Source organism: Triturus cristatus, chromosome 2_2 (assembly GCF_964204655.1).
Source record: "Triturus cristatus chromosome 2_2, aTriCri1.1, whole genome shotgun sequence".
Taxonomy (NCBI): domain Eukaryota; kingdom Metazoa; phylum Chordata; class Amphibia; order Caudata; family Salamandridae; genus Triturus; species Triturus cristatus.
The window spans coordinates 541,405,217-541,428,710 of NC_140582.1; the positions used below are offsets into that span (position 1 = coordinate 541,405,217).

Consider the following 23,494-nt stretch of genomic DNA (forward strand, 5'->3'; position numbering starts at 1 on the left):
AACTCTACGAAGCTCATCGCACAAATGTGCTAAGTTAAATTGTTTGACAGCAACGTGGGACGGAACAAGAACAATGACATGGACGTTCACGTGCCACGCCCATAAACAGGTTTGTCCTAATGTTGCATTGGGAGTGGGTTAAATAAAACAGTGAATCAAAATTCTGAGCGGGTGTGTGTGGCACCTGGGAAAGCGTCCCTTGTTTACTGTGCCCTCAGCGCTGCTCCGTGTCCTGCCCACACAGTCTCCTCCTACTCTGTCCGTGCCATGTGCTGAGGAGGGAGAGGCAGCGTTGCCGTGGGTGGGTAGTGCCTCGCTCTGCACACGCCTAGCAGCAGCAGCAGCAGCAGCAGCAGAGAGACGGGCGGGGCCCAGCGGCGGCAGCAGCAAGCAGCAGGCCGCAATCTCATTGTGTGTGTGTCAAGGCTTCTCCACTCCGCGTCCAGGCGGGAACGTCCCCGCCCTCCTTCGCTATCTGAGGCCAGCATACGAGCAGCTGCCCGCGGAGAGCGAGGAGGCCAGTTGAGGAAGCTGAAAACGCGTCGGCGCTGAGAAGGAAGGAGACTCTTCGCGGAAGGCGGAGGGGAAGAAGCAGCATGGCGGGGCGGCTGCAGCAGGGCAGCTCCCGCCACGGCCATGCAGCCACCAACCTCCTGCTGTTGGGCGCCCTCCAGCTCCTGCACGGACTCCGCCAAACAGGGGCGCAGCAGCAAGGTCAGCGCGCGGGGACAGGGGACTGACAATGTTTCGCTCCGTGTGTAAAGCAGATATAGAACTGGCTCAACAAAGAGCTTGTTGCGATTCGGGACCGTGCACGAGTTACGGAGCACCAAGGTCTCAGGGGGGCGTTAAGGGAATTTGGGTTGTGAGGGATATGCAGCCTGCGTTACTCTCGTCGCAGTGGGGCACGCGGCGTGCTGTGGTTTGAAGGGAGTTGAGCACCTCTGTTTCGTTTGTAGGCGAGTGGGTGTGCGCTGGAGTGGAGCTAGAACAACACGGGGAGGTAGGGCACCTACGGATTCCCTGGCAGGCTATGTCCGTGTGCTCGTGTTTTCCAGCCCATGTGCTTGCTCTGTGCACCCCATGTGCGCCTGCGTTCTTTTCTGAAGACAGGAGGCAGAGACAATAGGTGCCCGCCTTAATGTATTGTTCTTCCTATACTCAAGGTGTCCAGTTGCCCCCTATCACAAGGTGTCTAGCAGCCCGCATTGTTCGTCTTCCGTGTACCTGGTGTCTAGTTATCTGTGGCTTGTGCAGTTCTCCGTGCACCTTTAAAAACAAAAAACAAAAAAAATCGGTTTGCATTATGTACTGCCGAGGAACTTGGTATTTCCTCTCTTTTCATGGTTCAAAGCTGGCTACGTGTTAGAAGTCCAGTTACTTGTGTTTTAATGCTTCCTTCTGTGAGGTGACCTAGTACCTACTCTACGTCACTTTTGATGTGCAGGGTGTAATGTTCAGGGTAACCGATTACCAGCCTTGCTCCATTTTTCAAGATACAGTTTATCGCCATTTTATACTACCTGTCCAGCTACCTGCGATCCCCTCACCTTTTTTTGCAAACACTTAGCCGCCTGTGTCACGTTGGCATCACCTGTTTAATTAGTGTTTCTACCTTGTGCTGGGACTCTACGCTATGTGTGATTAGTCATGATTTTGCCTGTCTTGTTTTGCCTTATTGTTCTAGATGCCTGCATTCCCTCTTGGTACATGTTGACCAGATGCCTGTGGTGTTATTTTGTATGCAGGTTGCATATACCTCTCCACAGTATTTCTTCTTGGTGATGGCTACCCTTATCTCTTTGTTGTATTGACCCGTGTGTCTATATTCCTTTTGTGTGAGGCTAAGCGTTAGCCAAGAACTTCTGATATCGATTTCTCTTTCTCGCTCCCTTACTCTGTGTGTGTGTGTGTGTGTGTATGTATGTGTGTATATATATTTCTATAAGCCATTGGTCTGTTATTCAAATGTTTTAGTCTACCCACTGCTGTATATAGCATGTGGCAAAACGCAGTATTCTTCTCCTTCAAAAATAACATATCCACACACAAAGTAACTTGTTTCAGTGCCAGGGACTATGGTAATGTGAGCTTTTTGAGACCAAAAATATTTTGGGGTTTATCTAGTTATTAATTTATGTTGGTGATGGCCTGACAGCAGCCGCTGCACTACTTATAACGTTTTACAAAATCTATGAAATAACAAAAGCATTGACAAATTCAAATGGCTTTCAACCCGCACCAGACTTATAGGCGTGCAAACAGAGGTATGTAAGAGAGAGGACGATGATCTAAAGTAACCCGACTAAGCAGGCAAAAAAGTACCCTGAATACAGAATAAAGAGCGAGGAGTTCGGCACCCGGCATAAAGAGACCTGCACTGGTTTCCTTTGGTTTTTGCATTGTTTGCCATAAGTTGGCAGGGTATGCTCAGACGTGAGTCCCTTGCTCACTTTGTCACTGGATTCAAGCAAGCCTGGCTGAAGACGGCTGAAATGCCAGAAACCGGTCCTAGGAAGCTTGTTTCCAGTCCAGGGAAGACATGGCTTGGCAGTTCGGGCTGGACTGTTCCCATGAGGCACAGACTCAGACTGATTTGCATATGGCCATGTCTGAACTGGGGTGGCAGAGTGGGCTAAAGAACGGTGATGGATTAAACCCAGATCAGTTGACTGGGGGTGAGTGCTTGCAATGTTCAACACTCCGTCCATCATTTCCTTTGGTTTTTGCGTTGTTTGAAGATGAGCACATTTTCCATGTTAGTCTTTGCAGGCATGTCCTTGTATAGTATGTTTTATCCACTTGAGCAGCATAGTGTCCGTTATAAGTTATAATGCTGGTTTCATACACATCTCTGTCGTGATGAGGAGGTTGAGTGGCAGGTTGAGCAAACGGCAAAGTTTGAAACTGAAGATCTGCAATTTATTGGGGTTTATTTTAGTTGATTTTACTTAAGTAATTTACCTAATCTTTAGGTCGAGCCTACCAGACAGTGCAAGTTATTTGGTTGCAAAGGCATATTGTGGGATTACCAAGAATATACAGGGCTTGCAGCACACCCATTCTTTTCATTGGCTGGCTTTACTCTCTCTTTCATTTGCCTACTTCTTATTTATGTCGCAGCTTGTCAGTCTTGTGTTTCGCCCTCCCATGGAGCATAGGCTCTTTACCATCTCTTTAATTGTGTGGCTTCTAAACTTTCACTGATTGCTTTTAGGGCGCTACTTTTTTCTTTTGTTTAAGCACCCAGTGAGAGTGCATGAGTTTACCAGCTATTTCTCAGTTTGCTTTTCTCCCACCTTCATGTTACTCTCTCTCGTCCATGTGCTTCACTATCCCTACTTCCTTCCCACTGACACTTGTGCTGTGCTCTTTAAAATGTTGACAGACAAATGCAAGTAGGAAAAAGATGTCTTGCTAAATTGCTTTGAAATTTTAGGTACCATTTCTTTGAAGCGTCAGTAAGCAAAATGTGTTGAAACTTGCTAGTGTTTCCCCAAAATATTCATAATGGAAAATCAGTTTCAACTAGATTATGGGAACATGAAAATGAACAAGCACAGGCAAAGCCAATAAGTATGACATTGGTGGTCAGCCTTTTGGTTTTGTCAAAATGTGTCTTGTTCTGACATGGTTTTTGTAAAACTTTATTGTTGTAGGAGCTGCCGTGCCCTAGCCATTTTAACAAACATTGCCAAAATGCAAAAATATTTTTGGGTCTCAAAAAGTACACATTGCGACAGTAGTTTCTGGTCGGCAAAAAATCTTTGTGCTGATATACTTCTTGTGAAAGAGCAAAACGCTGTCACAATGAAGACAGTCGATAGAGAAAGAGATACATTTACAATAAAAAAAATTAAAAAAGATCTTGGTTGGCACCAGACCTAATTAGATGCCCAATTTGTAAAGAAAGTTACAAATGTGCATCCGTAGTATATGCCCTTGCATTAGTGCAGATTTACTGCTTTCATGAATTCACAACAATTGGCAGAAGTAGGCCAGGTAAACATACTACAAAAAAAAATATTTGTAAACTCCATTTTAGCGCGAACAAATATGCATGTGTAGATTTGCTCATGCAAAAATCTGTTGAGCGTTTACAAGTTTACTTTCTCTCCAACTACTTTTTTTTCAAACCCTAGAGAAAGTTTTACTTTTGCTCTTGTCAAGGAGTACATTTCCAACCTTTCTCAGTAGGGGAAAAGATTAGAGAAGAGCTGCGGAAAACCCCTACAACATACAGTTAGTAGGTTTGCACATAATCAAAAGGGGAATTCCAACAATGGAACTATTCCTTACTGCTACCTCCAATGCCAGTAAGCATATCTGCGGAAAGGTGTCAAAATAAGGGAATAGCTAGTATTCAGACCATAATATAGTATGAGCCCTGGCATAAACAGAGAGGCTATTATCCAAGCTCTTACATAACAAGATTGCTGCTATAATTTATCGCCACACTACATGTCGCCATAGCGGCAGGTGGATTTTGTTACTTAGCAAGTAGATTTAAGAAGCAACCTGTCCCATGGACAAGTAGATATTTTATTAAATTCCACATCCTTGCCCCGGTCTGCATTTTTCTCTTTTGCCTGTATTGCTTCTCCCATACCCCCCCCCCCCCAACCCAGTCATCCTTTTTGTTTTTTCATTTTAAGCTTTTTTGTGCTGTGTCGTCATTTACCTGACCATCTCGAATTGGCACTTAAAAAAACCTGAAACCATTAAACCATTTCAAAGGCGCTTGCATGTGTTCTGAACGCAGGTGCACAACTACAAGCGGTGTCTGTGCATCACACTTTAAAACAAAAAAAAAAAAATAGTAATGGTGCACAGCAGCTGTGATGCATTACCAGTAGGACTTATTAGCTTTGTGAGTGCTTGTTTGCTTATGGTGGTTGTGATGTAACTGTGTAGCATACTGATCTAAAGTTGAAATTAAATTTTTTTAAAGTGTTATAACTCTTTGAAAGGGTTTGATTGGTAGATGCGATTCATACAGATTTTAATGGTTCACTTAAATGTGCGGTAATTGGTGTGTCATTAGACAAGCATATTGAAGGTATGGATAAGAAATTTCCATCTGGGTGAGGTGTACGTATGGCAAGATAGCAGAGGTCTGGGGCTTGATCAAATGAGCATGAGTAATCAATGGAGGAAGAGGCTTGTTAGGGGTCGTTTGGAAGGTGATTTATGGAGGTTTTCTTGGATGCTTGTTTTCTTTATGGGGGCTGAATAGTTTCATTGATTAGCAAATGCTAATTTGCATGGCCTGCAGTATGATCTTCCTGCTGTCATATTTAATGATGTACAATTTGCAAGATTCTATTAGTTTCCATAGACTGACATTTGCTTTCATTTGGGATGTTGGAACGTGTCCGTACTTTCAAGGGGTCACAGAAATTGTGTTCCATATCTCAGTGATATTAGAGAATGTCATTCTTTTTATGCAGACTGCAAACTGTGATATTTGTCACCTGGGAGGAATAATGTTTAAGGCTTGTGGGATAGATAATTTCCAAGATATAGGGCCATATGTATGAACACATTTTCCCATAGACACAGAATGGGTAAAACCCTTTGATACATCTGGCCCATAATTTCCAGAGTCGGTACATCATGCAATTTTTGGTTTTGATCACTTTTTTGATAGCCATGTTGCTCATGTTTGGGCATGAAGGCGTGCCGGTACGCCTGTAGAAATACCACATACATACGTGAGAGAGAAACCTGGGCCTGCAAGTAGATCTCCGTGGTGGTGAGTGACACTCTTAAAATCATTTTTCTCTTTACAAGTGCTTTTTTGTTTCAAAATCATGTTACTGATGGAGCGCGGAAACCCTGGTAACTGGGAAAGCAAACCCGTGCCGATATCCTCCCTTCGGCAGACCAGACGTCACACTAACTCATTTACACATGTATTCATTGGTGGGGCCCATAACACCAACACTCACACTAACCATTCACCGGTCTGCATACAGTTGGAGGGATGAGCGTTTCAAGTGCTCAACATGTGGGGGAACACCTTATAACCTATAGGGAAAGAAAAATTAATTTACAAAATATACATCAATACCCTTCCACCTACAGATCTCAATCCTGTACATCAAGGCACTCCCTCCATGTGGTCAATGGACCAAATAGTTGGATTGGTTGATGGTGATCTAGAACCAGCTAAAACACATTTCAAGATTTAGATCTTATCCTTCTTAATAAACCACAAACTCAATTCTTGTTCATCAATATCTATTTATCGACAATCTCATGAAAAGTGAGGTTTGCATTTGGAAAGTTTATCTCAAATTTTAAGCAAATCGCAGAATCTGGCTACCTAATCTGGCTATCCTAAGTCGTTAAGTCTGCATACTCAGATCTGTTGTCATTCGTCTAAAAGTTCAAAGTTCTTTGCTCAGCACGCTACAGTCTCAAAAGATCGGTAAAGACCAGAGACGTGCAAGCATCTGTCAGTGCCCATAGAATTTAGGAAAAGTTCGCGGTCATCAGGTATTTGGGCAGCGTCAGGACCATCTAGGATTCAAGGAACACAGCAGTCACCCTAAGTCGCCGTCGTTGTCATAGGAAAGAGCGATCGCATTCGGTCAAGTAGAGTTGAATAGAATAATTGTCAGACCCCCTCTATTCTACTACGTATTTTTATAACAAAATGAAAGCAAGAAAATACATTTAGTTATTTTAATACAGTCGTAATTGGTCGGTTGAGATCGTCCGATGCTGAAGTTAGCAAATTGGGTACAGTTCAAGGGTGATGTCATGGGTTCGTCTAAAGTCAATCCGTACTAGTTTGTTGTGGAAGTCCATTGTCTTTCGTCTTGGCCGTCATCCCACGGTGACCTTGTTTGATTACACCAGGTTCAGGGTTCATGACGAGGTCTAGAAGAGGTGTCGCTTCTGCGCACTTCGCTCCATGCCTCGTGGGACAGTGGCCACTTTGTCGTGTTGCGTCGGCGGCCATTTTGGGATTTAGGCCCAAACGCCAACTTAAGCGAAACAAACACAAAAGAGTAATTAATGCATAGAAATAATAAATCTCATGTTAACCCCTTACTAATCCCTATATGTGCTTGTATTTATCTAGCGTATTGCAACATTTAAAGCATTTATATTCACCCTTTTGGTCCTACTCTCGAGCAACATTACAAAGACATTACGAAAGCAACATATATCATGCAATATTCTATTTTTTACATATACTACTGTTAGTATGGGTACGGATTCTAGTCATAAGGTTATTTAGCCATGCAATATGCAATCCCACGTGTAATTTTGGATATTAGTAATGTTGGTTTAATATTCATGCAAACTCATTTAATAATATTATAATTAATAGATTATTCAATTAGTATTTTCATGCAGAATGGGGGAGGTATACAACATTTTGTACTACCCGCTCCAGCAATCCCCCCTTTGGTGATTTTATCACCACACAATTAAAATTTTGTATCGATTTTTCTCAAAGTGAAATGAATTATTTTGGTTAATTTACATCTGTTTCCCGAATTTCTTCTCTTCTAGCTGTTTTATACATGTTTTCTTTCATCTCTTCTAATTCTATCCAAATTCCCTCGTTTGTCTCTTATTCGGTCTTCTTTTCAAATCTTCTCTTTTTAACTTTTTCTGTATTTTCTTCTTTTTATGACACATACAAACTAATCTTAGAACTAATACTATAAAAATCACACAGGTTAATAGAAATAAGATTCTACCTATAAAGGTACTACCTTAGTTAATCAGGAAATCTTTAATAGAAGAAAGTTTCTTCCCAATTTTCTCCCAAACACTTTCAATCTCCAGTGGTTTAATTTCCTCATGCAATTCAGTTATATTTTTGATGTCAATTTTCAGATCTTTACTTTAGTTGGGAATGTAAGTACAACAATGTTGAACTTTAAGCATTCCACAGACTCCACCCTCTTTTGCCAATAATATATCAAGGGCAAGTCTATTTTGTATCACCATGGCAACCATTTCAGTATTTACCAATAAGAATCCTCCAGCGGTGCTTGTTGACAAGCGATCCACAACTGTTGATAGTTTTCTAATTTTGTGTGCATTCAGAGATATTCCCACTGCTGGTATCAATGCTCCAAATATGTCTCCTACAATTTCTGACCAAGATTCTCTCTTTCTGCGAGCTAATAGACTACCTAACTTATGTACACCATCTTCTCCACTTCCCATGTGGAATATCTTTTGGAAAGACAAGACCTACATAACGTGCCATACCAATGGTCTAGCAAACGATAATATGCCTTGTTCCCGCAGATAAAATATAACCCAGGAAAAACTGGATCATTTCCTCCTTTAAATCCCCATCCACCCATGATTCGGTATGTATCATGGCATTCACTGTTACCTACAAAATAATTATCACATGCAGTTTGATTCCTTCTAATACACCACTTCCCTTTCTGGGGCCAATCTAAAGCCATAGTTGGACTAGCTTCTCCCTTCAAATGTTTTTCCATTTCAACATTTCAGACTCTTTTCCTCCTTTCTGTCAGATGCTTTCTTTTGCATTTTCAATCTCCTTTCTTCAACCATATCCAAAAATGTCTTTTCTTCTTTCTTTAAACTACAAGTCAAGTTATTCCTAGATGTGTATTTTAATGTTAGTTCCTTAGTTTATAAGAAAAATTCACCTAACACCTTTGCAGGCTTTACTTTATTCAACTTGTTAATTGCAGGCACTTGTGAAAATGTTATCTACATCTGAAAAATAATATTCTAATTTCTCTATTTGGTAAAACAAACTAGCTATTACACTACATGTTATTCCATATGTTACAGGGAGGTGATGATGGGTCACTCCCTCCGATACAGATGAAGGTAACTGCATACACACATAGCAATCCCTCACATCCATTGTCTTTACATATTCGTATAAAAGTTTTGAAAACGCATAGTTGGAGAAATCATTTATAGACCTGTCTTGATGTAGATAGTTTCTATCTTAGTTGGATATACTTTCTGAACCTTCTCTATAGATTGGTCTTATTTTCACTATGTCCTTCTATTTTGTCTATTGTAACCTTAAATGAAATCATCAAAGCTAATACACGCCATAGAAGCATTAGTAATACGGGGCAAGATGGCGGACGCAGTGGCGTTCGAGTGAGAAGCTGCGAAGGTGCTCTCGTTGTGCTCGCCTCGGAGAAGTTTTGGGTTTACTTTTCTGAGCTGGAGTGCAGCGGTGGTATCCAGTGGGGCTAAGCGGAGTCCTGATTTTATTCTGGATGAGTATGCTGCAAATCTGCATATTTGGCCCATTCTTTGGTTATCCGCTGCAAACGACTGTGAGTGGCGAGAAATGCTTATGAGCTAGGAACACTGTCTTACCTGGAATGCGGTCAGATCTTCGATGCTGCTTTCGGCGCTCATTACAGCGGGTTTGGTGTTCCTCGACCGTTGCTGTGTGTCGACTCTGGAGATCGGAGCAGCTCGTGGAGCCCGTGGTGCTGCGGAGCCCTGAAGGCGGCTCGGATCCTTGTTTCTTTGCTCAGGGAGGGACGCGGTTTCTCCCGCTGTGTTATCAAGAAAGGAGTAGACACATCAGTATGGCACCTAAAAATCCGACCTCTGTTATAAGCTCAAAAACCCAGAAGCCAAAAGCTAGAGCGGCTACGGCTGCCGTGTCGGACCCTAGTCAGAACGAGCCTGTTGCCGATTCCGTTGCTGATAGTAGGTCTAATCTACGACTTCAAGCTCAAGTAACTGATCCTGGAGTAGAATTGTGCTCTAGCACATCAACCGATCCTATCCTGCCTATTGATTCCAGGGACTCCTCTCTGTCACAGGCTGCTCAGCTGGATTCTGGGACATGCAGGCCTTGTGCAATACCAAAAATACCGGGAATGTTCAAAAAGAAAAAGAATCAAAATAGCGATAAGACCACAGCTAATCAAGTTAATTGGACAGATGGTGTTGATCGTATAGTCAAGGTCATCGCCAATGAGAATGTAAGTCTACCCCAGATTGATACTTTTGCCTCTTCTTGTGCTAGAGTGGCTGTGAATGAGGGGACCGGGGGTATTACAGACAGGAATTTGAATGCGGTATTGGCGGACCATATTTTATATCACCCCCCGGCACCAACCACCTCTGTCAGTGCTCTTCAAATACAAGTGAACTCATCTGTTCCTGCTGGAGTCAATACACAGGAGGTCCCAGTACTGACGGGGGATACAGATTCAGATACAGTTGACTCCGCAGGGAACTTCTACTCTGTCGGATTTATCCAACGCTCTGGAATCTGAAAGTCTTGAAGGGGACACAGATCGCTACGGGGAGATGGGCGATTCTGCGAGTGCTAACAGTTTGAGCAGCTCAGTTTAGGATCTCAGGAGTTCTCCAGATGAAGACGACTAGGAAGCAGAGGGCCCACCGGACAGCCCAGAATGGGAGACAGAGGAAAATACCGTGTTGGCGGTACAATGAACTAGTGGTGGCTCTCCTACTATTAGGTCTTCAATGAATACAGTCGACTCCCAGACCCCTGTGATCACGCTGGGTACATTATATCAGGTTATGCTCCAGCATCGAGAAGAAACTAGAACCGAGAATTTACTAACACAAGGGGCTGTACGTAAGTTGCAAAACAACCTAAGGCGTGTGCCTAGATCTTGTAATGAAATGACTGCCAGGGTGGTTGAAGTTGAAGGTAGGATTTCTGAAATTGAAGACACGATGAACACCCAAAAACTACAGCTATCTTCCTTGGAAGACTTAAAGGAAGAAATTAACTGGAAGTTGATTGACCTAAAAAACAGATCACGCCGTAATAATTTACGTATTTTGGGTATTCCTGAGGGGAGTGAGGGGGGGAACGTTAGGCAATTTGTTACTGAGCTCTTTGTGGAAGCCTTTCCAGAATTATTGCATTGGAAGTGGGACGTGGAACTCCAAAGGGCTCACAGATTTCTGTTTCAAAGGAACACTAGATCCGGCAGTAATGTGAAACCAAGAGCTATACTGATATGTCTGAATAATTTTTTGGCTAGAGAGGCCCTGTATGATTTGGCTAGACCGGATCGAAAGCGTAGGGGGAAGGGCTTGGAATTCTTTGTTCGGCCTGATTACTGTCATGCCACTGTACAACAACGCTGGCAGTTTCATCAGCTAATACCATCTTTTCTGGCTAAGGGTGCCCAAGCCTTCCTCCTTAATCCCTCCAAATTGAAGGTAATTTATAAAGAGAGAACGCATTATCTAACATCTGAGGGAGCAGCTAAGGAGCTATTAGCCTCATTTTGAGCACGTCTGCTGTCTATTGTTGGTGGGGTACCAGTTTTCATTTTTCTGTGGTCTGTGCTTTCATCTTAGTTAACTTGCATTAAGTCTACATGCTCGCTTTTCTTTTCACTATGTACGGTATAATATACGGTGGAGAGAGAGCCACGAGGCACAGGATGCTTCTCACTACATCACATGTTAGGGACTGTCCAGTCCCTTGGCCCTCTTTGGGTAGGGGTCAGGGTAGGGAAGGGGGGGTGTGGCGTGGGGTGGTGGGTGAGGGGCGAAGCGGGGACAAGCATGGTTAGAAAAGCTGGCTCGGAGAATGACTTGTGTTACAAGAGGACTATGAATCTGAATAAGAATACTTTCTTGTAGATATACATTAAGCTTAATGTTAAACCAACTGGAGCTATTAAAAAAATAAAAAGGGTATTTTCTTTGTTCTTTTTTTAAAAGGGGAAATGTGTTAACTTAGAGTTATATAGGCGCTGTATGCTGTTTGGTTTAATATCAACAAGATGGGTAAATTGAGGATCTGTTCCTGGAATATCTGTGGTCTAAACAATAGGGAAAAAAGAGGGGTTTGTGCCCAACTAATACACAATATGAGGCTGGATTTATTGTGCCTCCAGGAAACGCATCTGGTTTGGAATGATAGACATCTATTTAATGATCTGGGTATGCAGTTATTGCAATGCACCCGTCAAGGAACTACTACCAAAGGTGTGGTCATCCTCATGAGGAAAGTATTGGGTAGTCTGAAACGCTCTAAAGTAGACCAGTATGACAGATGGATGATCATTGAGATCTGCATCAATCGTAAAGTTTGGACCATTTGCTCAATATATGCTCCAAATACTGATGATCCTGATATACTGAACTTTTTAAGCTTAGAACTAGCTGATTGGCCGTCTCCTCCAATTCTCTGCGGAGATCTAAATATTCATATGGAAGGAGGCCTGGTTATACGGGGCACCTCAACATATTTAGGTTTAAAAAAAAAAAGACATTCAAGGCATTAAGAGCTCTGATTTTGGTTTGTGTGATGTGGGGTTTGATAAAAATCCTTTGTCACCGGGGTATACTTTCTTCTCTGCCCCACACCAGAAGCTCCGCCGATTGGACTATTTTTAGTTACTTTAGGGCTTAATAACAATATCAAGTTTCAAATTTTCCCACGAATAATTTCCGATCATAACCCGGTGTTGATGGAGGTTAAAATAGCTGCGCCAGGCTCACCCTTGGCGAGAAGCTGGTCTTTTGAGCGGAAGCTACTTGCAGATCCATCATATATAGAACATATGGGGAAGTGGATCAGGGAGTTTTTTTTAGCTTAACAGAGGGAGTGCTTCGATCAAAAATGTTTGGGACGCTTTCAAAGCAGGAGTACGTGGGGAGACATTGTCTTATTCGATCAGAAAACAAAAAAATATTCGGAATAAGATGGATATTTATTATAAAGCGATACAGGAATGGGAGGAAAAATTAACTACCACTATTAGCTTATCACAAGACACAGAGCATATTAAAACTATCCTAGACATACACAAAGCCAGACTTTGAGGTACTAGCAACTAAATTGGCTGAGCAGGCGGCAATATTTAGATCACAGATTTATGAGATGGGGGAAAATTATGGTAGGATTCTGGCAAAAACAATAAGACAAAAAGAGGCGATTAATGCCGTCACTGCCATAAAGGATGATACTGGACAGATCCATAATAACCCTGAGGAAATTATTGAGGTATTTCGGCAGTTTTATTCACAGCTGTATGAGCAAGATGCTCTACCTTATTCTAACGAGCTTTTCTTGAATTTCTCCTCTCTGGATAATGTTGCAAAATTAACCATCGCCCAAGGTCAGGCATTGGATACTGACATTACATGGGATGAAATTGAGCAGGCCCTACTTTCTCTTGCTGTGGGTAAAGCGATGGGACCTGATGGCATCCATCTGGAGTTCTTTAGGCTGTTTAGGCATTTATTGAAACAAGATATGTTGGCCACTTTTTTAGAAGCACAGAAAGGGATAGCTCCAGCCTCCTGGAGACAATCGACAATAATGGCCTTTCTGAAAAAAGATAAACCTGCAACCAACCCGGCCTCGTATAGGCCAATATCGTTAATTAACGCAGATAGCAAAGTTTTTTCAAAAATGTTAGCTTCAAGAATATCCGGGATAATTTCTACCATAGTCTCAAGGTGGCAACATGGCTTTATACCTGAGCGGGATACCACGGATCATGTCCGCAGGGTTATTGCTCTCATGGACTGGGCTCAGGGCACTAATACACCTATAGCAATCGCCCTGTTGGATGCTGAAAAGGCATTCGACAGGGTGGCCTGGCCCTATCTTTGGGATATGCTTTCTTTGAAGGGGTTCGGACCTATTATGATCTTGGCCTTGAAAGCTTTGTATAAATCCCCCATGTCTTGTATTAAAATTGGGACAAATTCATCTGCCTTATTTCCTATCTACTGGGGAACTAGACAGGGCTGCCCAGCCTCACCGTTACTTTTTGCCATTCACATTGATTTTTTTTGTTGAAATAGCTGAATCAAACTGAGGATATATCCCCAGTTCTGGTTGCGGGAGTAAACTATAGAGCTCTTGCCTATGCCGATGATGTGGTGGTGATCACTACAGATATTGTAAGAGCTATCCCAAAAGTGGAAGAGCTGGCAACTAAGTTCGGTGTATTTTCTGGGTACAAACTCAATATGTCTAAAACGCAAATTCTTTTTGTGGGCCAGAATCCTCCGGCTCATCTTAATATCGTTCCTGTAGCGACATATCTGGGTATTAAGATTACTACTCCAGTCTCCGCTATCGCGAAACTCAATTATAAATCAGTTCTTAAAAAGGCTAATTCTACGTTGGAACGTATTAACCATTTGTATTTGTCTTTATATGGGAGGAATAATGTGTTGAAAATGCTAATTCTCCCTAAATTTTTATACTTATTTCGATCTGTGCCTCTAGAATTTCCTCTCTCTTTTTTTTAAACAACTTGAGAGAATGGCGGCTAGATTCCTATGGGGTTACAAACGTCAACGTAGAGCATACAAGAAGATGATTTTTCCTAAGGATAGGGGTGGGTGGAGCACACCACATTTCCTGTTTTATTATCTGGCGTCTGTATTACAGTTTATTTCTCCCTTGATAATTGGTGCCAAGACGCAAATACTAGAATCCCATGCTCCGTCAATCTATGAGTTTGCCTTGGGAGTTGAGGCGCGTGGATGTTTGTTAAAAAATATAGAACCTAGCTATTGTAAAAAAACAAAACTTAAGACCTTGAAGGCAGCGTTTTTTGTTTGGAATCTAATCCGGCGCCATGTAGGGATTCCAAAAATTGTGAAATATACCCCCTTGACGTCTCCACATATTTTTCCTCCCATTTTCAGAGACTATACAATGACGAGATGGCGGAATAGTGGCATTAACTCTCTAGGTGATTTATGGCACAATAATACCATTATAACATTTTCAGAACTTCAATCTAAGTTTAATCTTACAAACGTTGATTATTTTAAGTACCGCCAGTTGCATAGTTTTCTAAAGAATATGACCTCTCTGGTTCGTTCGGCACTTTTGGAGATCCCTCTTATTGACTCCTTATATACCAAAAAAAGGATTGGTATATATTACAATTTATTATTATCCTTTTGCCCTGATGATATGCTGGATGTCCAACAGAGATGGGCGGAGAAGATGCACTGCGATAATATGATTAAGATTTCTATTTTGCTTGCTAATTCTGTTTTGTTGACGGGTAGACTGCGTACACAGCACTATATGGCTATTTTTGATCTATATTATACCCCTGTAAAAATTTCGAAATGGGGGTCTACAGCTGGAACAGCATGTAGTAAGTAGATGTGGGTTGTTTGCTGCTGACGCAGTTCATATGTTTTGTCGTTGCCCATTATTACCATCTGTTACATGAAATTCAATCCTTTTACTGTAGTACTTGGATCTGCAATAACAATAACAGCAGAATTAGTATTGATAGGAGTGTCTTCTGAGATACCGAATGAGTATAATAGAGACTTGGTATTCATTTCTATGGCAATTTTTCGGTGCTGTATTACTCAAGAATGGATTAGTCCTGAACCACCATCTTGTACCTGGAGGGCACGTTTATTTGCAATATATAATCTGGAATATGCTATCTATAGAACAAAAGGAAGTAAAAAAAAAAGTTATAGGAATGAAAATCTGGGCGCCAGTCCTGCAATGGATTCAGCGGGAAGTAGGTTAACTCTTAGTCCTCTTCCTGCCCCCTATCCATTTAAGCATATGTTGTTTTTTTTTCCCTTACATTTCTTCTTGCTCCTTGTTGGAAGGCGTTCCCCGGGGAGGCTGCGGAATGCGTTCCCGACCACCCGGAGGCCCACCTTACCCAGAGTTAGGCCGAGCAAGAGCAGGGAGGCCCTTCCTGGAAGGGTCTCGTACCTAGGATCGCACGCGCTGCGCTTACTCTCTCTTCGGATAGAGGGACACCACACAGTAATTCGTTGTAAGACAATATGCTTTGATCGGTGGTTGTCAGGGATCTTTATGATCCGGCAGGCAGGTGCAGAATTAATGCCACAAGCGGCAGCGATCTCGTGAGGAGGGAAAGGGTAGCGGGACAGTCTTTGAATCAGTGTCTCTGCGAGGTATCCGGCACACAGCTCTCAATCCTCGAGCTGAGGGGATGTTGCTTCTCTCGGCAATCTCTGCCGATTCTCTTGGAGGAGCGGGCCGCGAGTCACTCAGCAGGCACCGGAGGGTCGTAGTTCAGGGAGCCGCGACGGCGTCAGCAGGGCTCAGATGGTTCAGAATTCGGGGAGCCGCGACGGCGTCAGCAGGGCTCAGATGGTTCGGAGTTCGGGGAGCCGCGACGGCGTCAGCAGGGCTCAGATGGTTCAGAGTTCGGGGAGCCGCGACAGCGTCCGCAGGGCTCAGGTGGTTCAGAGTTCGGGTAGCGTTCTTCTGTTCGGTGAGTGATCGAGCCGCGACCAGGTCAGCAGGCTCTCGTCAGTCCAGGTCTTCTCTGCTCCCATCCCTTCAGCACCCCTTGTTATACTCCCCCTCCTCTTTGAAGTCCGGAGTCCTCGCGGAGAGGGGTCTGGTGCCTGGGGGGGCGGTGTGACGGGGTTTCCTGTCGCTCGGCCCTTTGATCTGTTCAGGTGGGTCTGGGAGGGACTCAAGACACCCTGCAGGCGAGGCGCCCGCTCACCGGGGGCCTGGTGGTCGATCGAAACCTCCCTCGGGGGAGAGACCAGAGGTGTGACAGGGTCGGCGCCTCTCGGTCTGGTTTGGGGGGGGGTTTTCGTTCTCCCTCGGCCGGGCATGCGTGTTGGGGATCTGGTCGGCCCTCGGGATGTTGGCCCACGGGAGCCGGAAGGCCGTGTCCACGAGGTTCGGCGTGGTTGTAGGGTAACTTGCTGGTCGGGAGGGCCCACGCCACGAGGCCGGTCTCACACTCCTGTATGTTTTCATAATGTTTTTTTTGTTTGTTTTGTTTAACCCCTTCGCCGCGGCAGGAATTCCGCCGTGGTGCTGGGGGGGTTTGGGGGCAGTTGCGGTGGCGCTATGCTCGTGCCGGAACCACTCCGTCACGGGTGAGCTGTGCTCATGACGGAGTGGTTCCGTCACGTCTCCGCCCACTGCGCTAATCGCCCGCACAGGCGGGGAATTAGCGCCGCGTGGGCGGAGCGGCCGCAGCATGACGGAACCACTCCGTCATGAGCACAGCGCACCCGTGGCTCATGACGGAGTGGTTCCGTCATGAGCACGGAAAGGGTTAAACCAGCGGTTTGAGATTGATTGGTAAACACAATTTGTATGTTTATTCAGATCCATCTTTTTATTGTTTGTTTGTATCTGTTTTCCGACCCGCTAGCATACTGATTGTATTGTAACTGCCTTTCATTAAATCAATAAAATGCAAAAAAAATTAAAAAAAGAAGCATTAGTAATCCTGTACAACACATTTTAAACCATTGTTTTAGAAATACACATCTAACTTTTCTACTTTCTGTGTTTGCCATTTTCGTAAAATGATCAGTGTCTTTTGACTTAGCCTCTTCTACTTCACTACTAGTTTTTGTCTAAGCCAAGGCACCTACTTGGTTCTACTAGTTTTGTATTTTCTTGTATTCTATTTTCTTTCAATTAGCAGCACTTGTCTTTTTCAGTTTGGCATTTGATCGTCTTTCACTTTCCTCTCATAATCTTGATACAGAACTTCCTGAACATCCGTCTCTTCTCCAATATCGGACAAGATAACTCAGGATTTCCGATTCTTCGTCTTCCTCAACCACTTCTGATACAGTCACCTCTGTTTTTTTTTGGCTATCTGCCTCTTCTTTTATTTCAGGCAGGGCCACATACGACCATTCTGGCGACTTATACTTCTGGTTGGGCTTTCTTGTTTCTTTTGTTTTCCTCTACTGTAGCTATCTTCTAATTTTTCGACTTTTCTTGACTTGATACCTCATTCACCTGCTCTGCTCTGCTCTCGGTGAATTCACTCGTGTCAGTCGATATCTTAATCTCTTTATTTTATTAGGCCAGATTTCATCCCTTGCTGGTCTTTTCGATTTATTTCCTTTCTTATTCTCCATGCTCTTTTTCTCAGGACTCGACCTTCTGGTACTTCCTCATCACTTTCTTCTGATTCAGTTTCAACTTGCTTTTTACTTTCAGTTATTCCACTTTCCACCACTTCTTTTATTTTCCCAACTTCTTTCCCTCCTCGTGTTTCTTGCACAATATTTTCCTGCTGACTAACTGTCCCTTCCTCTAACTGGATGTTGGAATTCCCTACAACTCCTCGGGGGTCTTCCGCAAGAATCTCTCCCTCTCTTTCTGTATCTTGCACCTGTTCATCTACTTTTGTTATTTGAGGTGTAATTTCTCTGTTTTTCATCTGGAATCTCCTTATCAACTTCTTTGATTGTCCCTTCACTGCTTCTCTCTTTTCCCGAGCATACTGGTATTTGTTCAGTCTCCGAGTCTGAGCTGGTATCCGAAATCTGTTATCTTCTTCTCAAGGGAATATTCTCTGGGGCAACGATCAAACTTGGTTCTGACTTCCTCACCCCCCCCCCCCCCCCACACCTTTCAGGATTTTCTCTTGTTCTGGTTTCTTCAGTATCTGACTCAGAACTAGTCTCTGACTCATCGAAACATTCTCCTTCTTTGTTATCCACTGGATTTGGGATTCTCAGTGTGTATCTAGCATGAATCCAGTTCTTGATCCCAGCACACTTTACAGCTGTGGTTGTAGTCCAATTCACTTGCTGTGGTTTTCCCCACCGTGGGACCAGACAGTTCCTTCTTCTGTGTACTTTGATTCTCACCTAGTCTCCTGGGCTCAGATCATGAGATTGCTTCTTTTCAAGGGTGGTGGCATCCACTCCAACCTGATGAAACACAGAATGAACTGCGTCAGCCAGCCCCTTACAGTAATCCAACACCAAGTCATCAGATATAGGCAATAGCTTGTTGACTGGTATGAATACATGGCGCATTGGTCTTCCCATGATGATTTCATGAGGACTCAAACCCGTGGTTCTATCTGGAATTGATCTAATAGTCATGAGTAACAGAGGCAAGACATCAGGCCATTTCAAACCTGTGGCTAAGCACATTTTTCCCAATCTGTTTTTTATAGTACCATTCATTTGTTCCACCACACCAGAAGCCTCTGGGTGATGGGCACAATGTAGTTTCTGTTGTACATTTCAATGCTTCACAAATCAATTTCATGATCTCATTATGGAAATGCTTTCCTCTATCTGATTCAATTGTAACTGGGAACCCGAATCTAGGGATGAATTCCCTCAAAAGTAGTTTTGCTACAGTAATCCCATCACTCCTTCTTGTGGGATATGCTTCTACCCATCTGGAAAACAACCAGACCATTACTAGAACATACCTCAACCTATTACAGGGTGGCATCTCAATGAAATCAATCTGCATTCTGGTGAAAGGCCCTCCTTCTCGACCTATCGTTCCTAGACTTACTACTGTTTTTCTTCCAGGATTGAACTGCTGACATATATGGCATCTTTGACAAAGACTCTCAGCTACAAGTCTAAATTTTGCATTGTACCACGTTTGCTTGAAGGACCGAATCATCGCGTCCCTCCCTAGATGTCCCTGTCCATGACCGGTCTTCCATCTCGATAAACCCACACATGATCTGTTTCTCTTGGTGCACAACTTGCTTTTACCCACTGTCTCATTTCCTCATCTCCTGCTTCTTCCTGCAATTGCCTCACTTCTTCCCAGGTACCCACAATGTTAGTAAACATTAGAGGTAAAGAATTCATTTCCCTCTCTTTATCCCTGTTCACTGAATTCTGATTTCGAGCACAATATTGAGCCATATCGTTGGCATATTTGTTTCCAACCGCGATGTAATCAGCGGTTTGCACATGAGCAGCACACTTCACAACAGCCAATTGCTTTGGCAGCTGTATCGCCTCAAGCAACGTCCCAACCACTTAAGCATTCTTTATTGAAGTTCCACTTGAAGTTAGAAATCCTCTCTGCAGCCATATCTGGCCAAAATCATGCACAACACCAAACCCATACTGACTATCAGTTATCACAGTCACTCTCACATTGTTTCCAATCTTACATGCTCTAGTTAAAGCTATCAATTTAGCAACCTGGGCTGATTTTACTCCCTTCAGGTAAGATGCTTCCATTACTGCTGCAACTGTGCATACTGCATATGCTGCACTCAGATTTCCTTTGTCTGTTCTCAAACATGATCCATCTACAAACATCACAAAGTCACTCTCAGACAAGGGTACATCCTTTTATATCGGGACGTGGTTTGGTACAGAAATCCAAAACATCCAAACAATCATGGTCCACTTCATCTCTGACTTCGACATTTTTTCAGCATCAGGCAATAGCGTTGAAGGATTCACATTCAAACTTCTCACAAGGCTCACATTTGTTGCACCTAATATGATTTTCTCATACTTAGTCAGCTGACTATGTGTCATGAACTGAGTGCGACTTCTTGTTAAAAGGATTGCCACATCATGGGGCACAAACACTCGCACAGGATATCCCATCACAATTCCCTCACTCTGTTCCAGATTCTTACAAGTAGCAGCTACTGCTTTCACACAACCTGGCAAGGCTACAGCTACAGGGTCTAACACAGCTGAAAAATATGCAATTGGTCTTCTCAATTTTCCATGTTTCTGTATCAATACAGAGAGTGCACATCCATTCCTTTCACTACAGTACAGCTCAAACTCCTTTTCATAGTCTGGTATTCCTAACGCTGGTGCTTCACACAAGCTGTCTCTCAATTTCTTAAATGCTGCTAGTTCTTCCCTATCTAAGTCAATGGGATCTCTCACATCACTTCTCGTAAGTCGTACCAAAGGTTTTGCAATCAGGGAAACGTTACTTATCCACTGACGACAATATCCAACCATTCCAAGAAACATCCTCCCTTTTCTTTGCGTCATTGGGGCTCTCATTCCTTTTTATTATCTTGATTCTGTCTGTTGTTATTTTCCTCAATCCCTTTTCAATTTTGTGACCCAAATATTGTACTTCTTTCTGACAAAATTGTAATTTTGGTGGCGACACTTTAAGTCCTCCATCTGCCAAATGATTTAACAAGGCTATGGTGTCCATTACACAGGCTTCTCGAGTTTTCGACGCCACAAGCAGGTCGGCAATATATTGGTCTAGTACTGAATTCTTGGGCATTTCTATATCATCCAAAGACTTTTTCAATATCTGATTAAACATCGAGGGGCTTTCTGTATACCCCTGTGGGATTCGGCACCAAGCCAAAATACGTTCACCAAAACGGAACTCAAAAATGTGCTGGCTATCATGGTACAACGGGATGGAAAAGAAAGCGTGACATAAGTCAATTACTGTATACCATTCTGCATAATGAGGAATCTGATACAAAATTACAGATGGATTTGGTACGATAGGACAGCATGACACAACAATTTTGTTTATCTTTCTCAAATCCTGCACTATCCTGAACTTCCCATTAGGCTTTTTCAGTCCCATAATTGGTGAATTACATGGACTACTCATTATTACTCGCAGAATCCTTTGTTTAATCATCTTCTCAATTATAGGGGTAACTCCTTCAATTATCTCGGGTGTCAATTTATATTGAGGAACATTTGGGTAGCTTATTCCTTCCTTCACTGTTAATTTTTACGGGATCCACATTTCTCATCAATCCTACATCTTCTCCTGTAAAATCCCAAACCTCTGCTTTCACGGTCTGTTTCAGTTCTTTTGGTAGTTCGTCAGGGTTGAATACAGCATAGGCTTCAGTAATCTCAGTTTCCATATTAGCCATAGTCATTTTATACAGTACATCTTCATCAGGGGTCTCAAATGCTATACCATCAGGGGTGCAAAATATGGTGCAATTCATTTTGCACAGCAGGTCTCGTCCTACTAGGTTTACAGGACTGGAATCACACATGACAAAGCGGTGCATTTCGGAAAATTTCCCCATATGAACTTTTACTGGTTCTGTGAGATGTGTTTTGATTTGTCTGTTGGATACTCCAACCACTTGGATTGTTTCACCCGAGAGAGGAAGATTCTTAACATCAGCTGACCTAACAGTTGATCGAGTAGCACCAGTATCTACTAGGAAAGTAATATTTTCATCATTTACCTTTCCGTCCACAAAAGGGCCTGTCTGGTCTACTTCTAGAGTTGCGCCAAGTACGCACTCTTCTTCCTCCCTTCGGCTCCGTCAATAACCTTCTTCTGACTCCCTCTCATCGCGTTGTAGGCAAAACTGCGAAACAGCGCTAGCACGCGGCAGCTTAGTTACCTGTTCTTCGTTGTAGAATCCGGTCTCATTACTGTATTTCTGTGAATTTACGCTCTGTGGAATAGGCGGTTTGGGCACCTGATTCTGTTGGGTAACAACCTGCTGCTGTCGCTGCAGTTGACCACTCACCTCTTTCTGCACCTGCGGATTCAATGATGCATTATCACCATTCCATTAGTATTTGGGGGAAATTTACACTCGGATTTCCAGTGCCCTATTCTTCCGCAATTATGACATGGCCATTTCTTTTTGGCTTCTTCAATATTGAATTGTCCCTTTCCTTTTCCAGAATTAAATCTAGGTTTTGGTCCTGCATTATTTGCTTGTTCAATCAATTGTGCTTCCTGTCTTTCTGCTACCTTTACTTGTGCCCACATAGCCTTTTCTTTTAATTTACGCTGCTTGGTCTCCATTTCGTCACTAAAATACTTTGCATTTCTCAGTACTTCATCTATTTTATTATTTTGTATGCTGCTTAATCATTTCACTAATTTCAGGACGTAGTCCATATACAAATCTGTATACAAAATGACTTAAATCCTTTTCACTCAAATTTTCATCACCACTAAATTGCTTAAAGGCAAGAATTAACCTTTCGTAGTATGCATGTACTGACTCCTTAGCTTCTTGATGAGTTCGGTCTATTTTTACCCAATCGGTCTCTTTAGGAGGTACTTTGTTTTTCAAAAAAGTAATTACTTGTTAGTATTTTCTCATCACCTCTGGATCAGGGGCACCTGTCTTTGGATCTCTAGGGTATTCTTTTGTAGGCCAGTTTATCATTAGTTTACACTTGGTCCATATCTGCTGGTACTATTATATCAAATAGGCTATTCAAATCAATCCACAAAACATTTGATAATTTAACAAATCTATCCATTTGTCTATACCACTCGACTGGTTTCTCACGTAGTCGAGGGAAATCATTTGTAAATGACAAAATATCTTGCCTAGTCCAAGGAACATGTACATATCCTCCTCCTAGAATTTTTCTCATAGGGCATTCTGTCACTATCTTTTCTTTTTCTTTTACAGGGTAAGCTGCAAACGTTTTCTCTGAGGCATCATCTCGTTTTCTAAACCACCTACTTCTCCATTTATCCACATATCCCCATTTTCTCAACAAAATAATTATGTCTTTAATCTGGATTATCCGTCCTGTGGTGTTCAAGTTTTCAATATCTTTCGCAGTAAAATCTACTCGATATGGTTTTTGTAAAGCCTTTACCATGTCTATACCCATTTCATTTGCTACTTCTTCTAGTCTCTCATGTAGATTATTTGCTCTCCAAGTTATACTTTTGCACAAAAAGAGTAATTCTTCATCCTGATAGGATTTAAATTTTTCTTGTGGGGATCGTTCCTACTATTAATCTTCCAAAACCATCCTTAAT

At 42.8% G+C, this 23,494-nt stretch overlaps 1 protein-coding gene across 3 annotated transcripts in view; it reads left to right on the forward strand.

The window, feature by feature from the left end:
• The first annotated feature begins 299 nt into the window (after positions 1 to 299).
• The window catches only part of TMEM131L (transmembrane 131 like), a 553,379-nt gene continuing 530,184 nt past the window's right edge, over positions 300 to 23,494 (forward strand). The window contains exon 1 of one of the 3 annotated variants that reach the window (XM_085641690.1): positions 300 to 714. In XM_085641690.1, coding sequence (XP_085497816.1) covers positions 597 to 714 — 118 coding nt within the window. In that variant the 5' untranslated portion in view covers positions 300 to 596. The remainder of the gene's footprint in view (positions 715 to 23,494) is intronic. The other 2 variants (XM_085641691.1, XM_085641692.1) reach the window with 2 other exon arrangements.